This window comes from Solanum verrucosum, unplaced genomic scaffold (genome assembly GCF_900185275.1).
Source record: "Solanum verrucosum unplaced genomic scaffold, falcon-dt-bn FXZP01000261.1, whole genome shotgun sequence".
Lineage (NCBI taxonomy): Eukaryota > Viridiplantae > Streptophyta > Magnoliopsida > Solanales > Solanaceae > Solanum > Solanum verrucosum.
The window spans coordinates 13123448-13131377 of record NW_026019969.1 but is presented as its reverse complement, the minus strand read 5'-3'; the positions used below and the strand labels follow the sequence as shown (position 1 = coordinate 13131377).

Here is a 7930-nt window from a genome sequence, read left to right as displayed (position 1 = left end):
GAGTTTGCCACCGCAATCGTACGAACAGCAAATGCTGCACTAGACGCGGAATTGGCAGCAAAGATGACAAAATGTGCTGTTATAGATGAGGAGACAGTTGCTGTGCGAAAGAAGCGCGATGCCCTCAAAGATATAACCGTGATGCTTCAGAAGTCACATGGAGAGCACTCTTTCTTCAGCCAAGAGGCCGCTAACAGTGATCCTGAAGGTACTGGACCTGAAGCTACCGAAGAAGATACTGGGGAGGAAATTGTCTATATGCCTCCTCTTCAGGGACGGTGGAATGAAGGGAATGAGAAAACCACCCTTGAAGCATATGAGTTTACCCCCCGTGATTAATGCGACAATCAGAAAAAGAATGGCTTGAGTGGAGGCACATTTTATCTTTTAGGAGCTTTATTGTATGCTTTTCACTTTCCTTGTAATCTTCAAGAAATGAATGAATGAAAATGAAACTTCCTTTGTATTCGAACTACGTAGGGCCTGAATTCTCCTTCGGAGATACGTAGGGAGCCTTTCAAGGCCCGGCCCCTATCTTTTGCAAATTTTCTTTTCCCTCTCTTTCATTCAACAATGAAACATTGAGTTCAGATCAACAGATGACAGAAGATGAAGCAAGAAGACCTTAGCTCAACGCAATTTAGCCTTCCTGAGTCACTAGCCCCAAAATAAAACGAGCAAATTCCTGCTTGTTCAAAAAATCAGTCCCCATTACTCGTGGGTTAACGTGTCCTCAGACAAAGCAACTTTTATGTGTTTATCTGCTTTCTATGTGATATCTTGCATTATTCATCTACGACTAATACTGACAGATTTGTCTTTGAGTTGTTCTTCTTTACAGGTAGTTAGAACTGATCTGTGTTGATACACTGGCTGAACACCCCTATTTTACCAGATCAAAAGGGCCTACAGATTCCTTTCCCAGCCAAAATTCACAAAAGGGAAAAACAGCAATGAGTGATAACAACGAAGAACCTGGCCTTACTGATGTCGTGGTGGCTCAGCCCGCCCTTGCTGATCAGAATGAACTGATCCTGCAGTTGATGCAACAAATTGCTGAGATGAGGGTCGAGATGCAGAAAAGACAAGATTTGCCTCCTCCGATTTTTGCTGTCAACACTCAACCAGACGGAAGACCTCCGGCTCAAATTCCCCCTCCTAACGTGGAACAGGCTCAAAACCCATCTTCAAGCCCTGCTCATAATCCCTCCGTCATCGACCTTACTACTCAAAACCCCCATTACGCCTCAGCTTCTTATCAAACGCCACCCCCTCCTCAAAATACCAACCTCCAAGCACCACTCCTTCCCCCTAATGCAAACCACCAAACTAGCCTGCCCCCCCATGGCCAAAACGCTAATAACCCACACACTTCCCTCCCTCACCAAAACCTGTACACCAACCCCCAGACTTATCCCCAAAACTATCACGCCCCATTAAATGGCCAGAGTCCCTCTATCGCTCCACCGCTACCGCAAAAACCCATTTTCCAAATACCCGTCCCCAACGAGCATGATGTCCATGGTTCGGAGCTCGACCACTATGAGGAGAGGGAGAGAGAGTGGAGGTCAAAGGAAGAGACCGCTAAGATAGATATGAAGGAGGAAATCAGAAAAGCCATGAAGGAGTTGAACTGCATTCCTGAGGTCTCCGGGTTGAGTTACGAAGACCTATGCATTCATCCTAATTTGGACCTCCCGGAAGGGTTCAAGGTGCCAAAATTCGACATCTTTGGAGGAACAGGGAACCCCTTAGCGCACCTGAGGGCCTACTGTGACCAACTCGTGGGAGTTGGGAGAGACGAAGCTTTGTTAATGCGGCTTTTTAGTCGAAGTTTGAGCGGAGAGGCTCTAGAATGGTTTACGTCTCATGAAACGAAACAGTGGTCTAGCTGGAATGCTCTGGCTAAGGACTTCATTGAACGATTCGCCTACAATGTGGAGATCGTTCCTGATCGTTACTCCTTGGAAAAGATGAAGCAGAAGCCAACCGAGAGTTACAGAGAATTTGCATATAGATGGCGAAAGGAAGCAGCTAGAGTTAGACCTCCTATGTCAGAAAAGGAAATTGTTGAAGTGTTTGTGCGGGTGCAGGAACCCGAATATTATGACAGAATTATGTTGCTCGTTGGAGCAAAATTTGCTGAGATAGTCAAGGTAGGTGAGACTATCGAGGATGGATTGAGAACCGGGAAGATTGCCCGTGTTGCTGCCTCGCCCGGATCTTCGGGCTTGTTGAAGAAGAAAAGAGAGGATGTGTCCTCTATCTCTTATGAGGGGAAGAAGACCCCAAGGAAATCATCATCATACCAAGGTCGTTCTCGACCTTCACAGAGTTTGCACCCGGCATGTTATGGACATGTTGATTACCAAAACACCCCTCTTCCCAGCTATCAAAATACTCCCCCTCCTAACTACCAAACTCCCCCTACTATCTACCAAACTCCCCCTCCAGTTTACAATACTCCCCCTCATAACTACCGAAATGCCGCCCCCAACTGTGCCAACGTTCAGATGAATTACCAAATGCCTCCCCCAATGTACCAAACCCCAGCTCCACTTTACCAAAATACCCCCTCGAACTACCAAGCTCCACAACTAAACTACCAAACCAACTCATATCCCAGATATCAAGCCCCCCGTCCAAACACTCCAAACTATCGTCAAATGCCTCCTCCTCAACAAGGCAATTATGATCCCCCCCGTCCTAGATTTGAGAAGAAGCCTGCCAGAATTTTCACTCCGCTTGTCGAAAGCCGAACAAAGCTGTTTGAGCGATTAACTGCGGCAGGATATATTCACCCAGTGGGGCCCAAGCCGGTTGACACTAGCTCAAAGTTTTACAGACCTGATCAGAGGTGCGCGTATCACTCCAACAGTGTCGGACATGATACTGAAGACTGTATTAACCTGAAGCATAAGATTCAAGACCTGATTGATCAGAATGTGGTCTCTCTTCAGACGGTCGCGCCCAATGTCAACAGTAATCCTTTGCCAAATCATGGAGGCGTCACTATCAACATGATAGAGACAGATGACGATTGGTGTGTGTCAAAGGCAATAGTTTCAGTTGTTCCTGATGAACTAGAAAGGGCTGTAGCCTCGTTGAGCATTAGAGAGAAGAAAGAGTTTGTGATTCTGACACCCGAGAAGGTTGTTGCCTTGGTGCCACGGGAAACTCTTACCCAACCAAAGTTTGTGATTGAAACAGCTGTTACTCAGGGTATGACCAGATCCGGCAGGTGCTACACACCGGAAGAGTTGGCTCAAGGAGGGCCGAAGAAGGACCAAGCAAAAAGGCCGATCAGTGAAGCCGAAGCTGAGGAGTTCTGGAGAAAGATACAACCAAAAGATTATTCAATCGTGAAGCATTTGGAGAAGACACCAGCTCAGATTTCTGTATGGGCTTTGTTGATGAGCTCACAACTGCATAGGCAAGCGTTGATGAGAGCTTTGGATGACACATATGTGCCTGTGGGTACGAATAGCGACAATCTAGCGGCTATGATAAACCAAGTTGTTCGAGGGCACCAAATTAGTTTCTGTGACGAAGAGCTGCCCTTCGAAGGCAGGATGCACAACAAGGCTCTGCACGTCACTTGTAAGTGTCGAGACAAGATAATAAATCGTATCTTGGTCGATGACTTGGGAAAGCTTCACCAGAACCAAGTGAATGTGAGGGCTTTTGATGGAGTGCAAAGAGATACATTGGGTGCGGTAAACTTGGATATTCTGGTGGGTCCTGCAGAATTTAATGTGGAGTTCCAGGTGTTGGATATCAACACTAGTTATAACCTACTTCTGGGAAGACCGTTTATCCATATGGCCGGGGCTATGCCGTCTACCCTTCACCAACTGTTAAAATTTGTATGGAAGGACCAGGAATTGGTCATTTATGGTGAAAGGAGCCACGCCAATGGGTGTGCACCAATCGTTGATGATGTCTCTCGAGGTTGCGACTTTTACACGGTGGAGCTGGTAAATGCCACCGATGATGACTTGGCTCCACAGCCTCCTATGCCTACCGTGTACAAAATGATTGCTGCTGTCATGCTCCAGAATGGTTTCGAACCAGGTTTCGGGTTGGGGAAACATTTCCAAGGAATTGTCGAGCCTATCGAAATCCCCGCCAAAGGAGCGAAGTTTGGTTTGGGGTATGTCCCCACAGAGGCTGATGAAACAGAGATGAAGAACAAGAGTAGTGATCAAGCATTGGCCAGGCCAATTCCCCATCTGTACCAGTCATTCCCGGTGCGAGGATATGTCAATAATGATGGTCTCGGGGAAGGAATCTGTGGCCTTTTTGAGGAGATTGATGCGGTCATTGAGGAAGAGGTTGGGACATCAGGCATCCGTGATGCAGAGCCTGAGGAGCGCTTGAAGAACTGGACCTCCACACCGCTCCTGATTTCCCGCACATCTGGGTAGAAAAGACATGTGTCTTTGTTTGTTTTAAAATCGGTGGTAGTTCGGAAGAGGCCCGAGACCCACCATTTATGCAGTTTATTTGTTTGAAGTTTTTATTTTAAATTCCCTTGTGATGTTTAAAAAAGCAATGGCCCTCGGTCATGGCTAAAGTTTGTGCTTGTCTTTTCGCAATTTAAATGAAAGCCTCTTTTATAAAATATTTGTCACTTATCTGTTTATATTTTATTTTCCTAACTTTGTTTGTTTATGATTTCAGTAATATTAATTTAAAACCTGCCAATGTCATGTCGTGTCATGAACCGAGTGAACAAAATGAGGCAGGTGATGATGAATGTGAGGAATATGAAGAAGAGAATGAGGTTCACGAACATGTTGCTGAAGAGTTTCGACAATTCGAGAATCAACACAAGCCGAATTTGGAAGAAACTGAAACTGTGAATCTCGAAAATGAGGAATGTGTTAAAGAGGTAAGAATCAGTGTCCATCTGACGGAAGCTCAAAGAAGAGACCTGGTTCGTTTGCTTAGGGAGTACATTGATGTATTTGCCTGGTCTTATAGAGATATGCCAGGATTGAGTACGAATATGGTGTCCCACAAGTTGCCAATCAATCCAGATTTCGGTCCAGTAAAACAAAAGACTCGGAAGTTTAAGCCTGAGTTGAGTTTAAAGATCAAAGAGGAGATTACAAAGCAGATCGAGTCCCAAGTAGTTGAAGTGACGCAATATCCAACTTGGTTAGCTAATGTTGTTCCGGTTGCCAAGAAAGATGGAAAAATCAGAATTTGTGTTGACTACAGAGATCTCAACAAAGCTAGCCCGAAAGATAATTTTCCATTGCCAAATATTCACATCCTTATTGATAACTGTGCTAAGCATGAGATGCAGTCATTCGTGGATTGTTACGCGGGTTATCACCAGATCCTGATGGACGAAGAAGATGCAGAAAAGACAGCTTTCATCACGCCCTGGGGTGTATATCATTATCGGGTGATGCCATTTGGTCTCAAAAATGCCGGTGCTACTTACATGAGGGCTATGACGACCATTTTTCACGATATGATTCACAAGGAGATCGAGGTGTATGTGGATGATGTCATAATCAAGTCCCGCGAGAGTTCGGATCACTTGACTCACTTGAGGAAATTCTTTGATCGTCTACGCCGATATAATTTGAAGTTAAATCCCGCCAAATGTGCTTTTGGAGTGCCAGCTGGCAAGTTGTTGGGATTTATAGTTAGCAGGAGGGGAATTGAGCTTGACCCTTCCAAGATCAAGGCGATCCAAGAATTGCCTCCTCCAAAGACAAAGAAAGAGGTCATGAGTTTTCTAGGAAGGTTGAACTACATCAGCCGATTTATAGCTCAATCCACCGTGGTGTGTGAGCCCATTTTTAAGCTATTGAAAAAAGATGCCTCGACCAAGTGGACCGGAGAATGTCAAACTGCTTTTGATGCCATCAAGAACTATTTGTCCAATCCACCGGTGTTGGTCCCTCACGAGAAGGGAGTCCATTATTGCTATATTTGTCGGTCTCGGATAATGCGTTGGGATGCGTGCTTGGTCAACATGATGAGACTGGGAAGAAAGAGCGAGCCATTTATTACTTGAGCAAAAAGTTCACTCCATATGAGGCTCGGTACACTCTTTTGGAAAGAACATGTTGTGCTTTGACTTGGATCGCTCAAAAGTTGAGACATTATTTGTCCTCTTATACCACATACCTTATTTCCAGGATGGACCCGTTGAAGTATATTTTCCAGAAAGCAATGCCGACAGGAAAGTTAGCTAAATGGCAAATGCTTTTGAGTGAGTTTGACATTGTGTATGTAACTCAAAAGGCAATAAAAGCACAAGCCTTAGCTGATCATCTTGCGGAGAATCCAGTTGATGAAGAGTATGAACCGCTCAAGACTTATTTTCCCGATGAAGAAGTAGCGTTTGTGGGTGAAGATATTTCTGAAGCATATCCTGGTTGGAGAGTATTCTTTGATGGAGCGGCAAATCACCAAGGGAAAGGTATCGGAGCAGTCTTAGTGTCAGAATCCGGTCAGCATTATCCTATGGCGTCTAAACTCCAATTTAATTGTACGAACAACATGGCTGAGTATGAAGCTTGCATCCTCGGTTTGAAGATGGCCATCGATCTGAATGTTCATGAGCTGTTGGTTATTGGAGATTCAGATCTGCTGATTCACCAAGTTCAAGGAGAATGGGCCGTGAAGAACCCAAAGATCACTCCGTACGTGCAATATATACAGAAATTGTGCAAAAGATTTCGCAAGATTGAGTTCAGACATACTCCCAGAACACAGAATGAGTTGGCCGATGCTCTTGCCACCATTGCCTCAATGATCAAACATCCAGATACAAGCTATATTGATCCAGTGGATATAGAGGTGAAAGAACAGCCTGTTCATTGTTCACACGTCGAAGCAGAACCAGATGGTTTGCCTTGGTATTTTGACATCAAGAAGTATTTAGAGGACGGGACTTATCCTGAGAATGCAACGTTCAACCAGAAAAAATCGATACGCCGTATGGCCCTCAATTTCTTTGCAAGTGGGGAAATTCTTTACAGGAGGACTCCAGATTTAGGTCTTCTCAGATGCGTTGATGCTAATGAAGCTGCAAAGCTTCTGGAACAGATACATGCCGGAGTTTGTGGTACTCACATGAATGGGCTCACTTTGGCCAGGAAGATCCTTCGAGCCGGTTACTTTTGGATGACTATGGAACATGACTGTTGCAAGTTTGTGCAAAAGTGTCATAAATGTCAAGTGCATGGAGATTTGATTCGGGTGCCTCCTCATGAACTCAATGCTATGAGTTCACCTTGGCCGTTTGTAGCTTGGGGCATGGACGTCATTGGTCCAATAGAGCCAGCCGCCTCTAATGGACACAGATTCATTTTGGTTGCGATTGACTACTTCACCAAATGGGTGGAAGCAGCTTCATATATATCGGTGACCAAGAAAGTTGTGGCTGATTTTGTTCGCAATAACCTGATATGTAGGTTTGGAGTACCAGAATCCATCATTACTGATAACGGAGCGAATCTTAACAGTCACTTGATGAGAGAGATATGTGAACAATTCAAGATTAATCACCGAAATTCCACTGCCTATCGTCCCCAAATGAACGGAGCTGTAGAAGCCGCCAACAAGAACCTAAAGAAGATTTTGAGGAAGATGATTGAAAATCGCAGAGGTTGGCATGAGATGTTGCCATATGCTTTATTGGGTTACAGAACGACTGTCAGAACATCAGTCGGAGCAACTCCATATTTGTTGGTGTATGGGACAGAAGCAGTTATACCTGCCGAAGTTGAAATACCTTCATTGAGAATCATCCAAGAAGCTGAATTAAGTGATGTTGAATGGGTTCGCAAGCGGATTGACCAACTAACATTGATTGACGAGAAGAGAATGATTGCCGTTTGTCATGGTCAACTGTATCGACAGAGAATGACTCGTGCTTTTCACAAGAAAGTAAGATCCAGGA

General features: G+C 44.8%; 1 protein-coding gene across 1 annotated transcript; it reads left to right on the top strand.

The window, feature by feature from the left end:
* Positions 1-2666: 2666 nt before the first annotated feature.
* On the top strand, positions 2667-4427 carry LOC125815075 (uncharacterized). The gene has a single exon (XM_049494473.1). It carries the CDS (start codon positions 2667-2669, stop codon positions 4425-4427), a length of 1761 nt encoding a protein of 586 aa, XP_049350430.1.
* The last annotated feature ends 3503 nt before the right edge of the window (positions 4428-7930 follow it).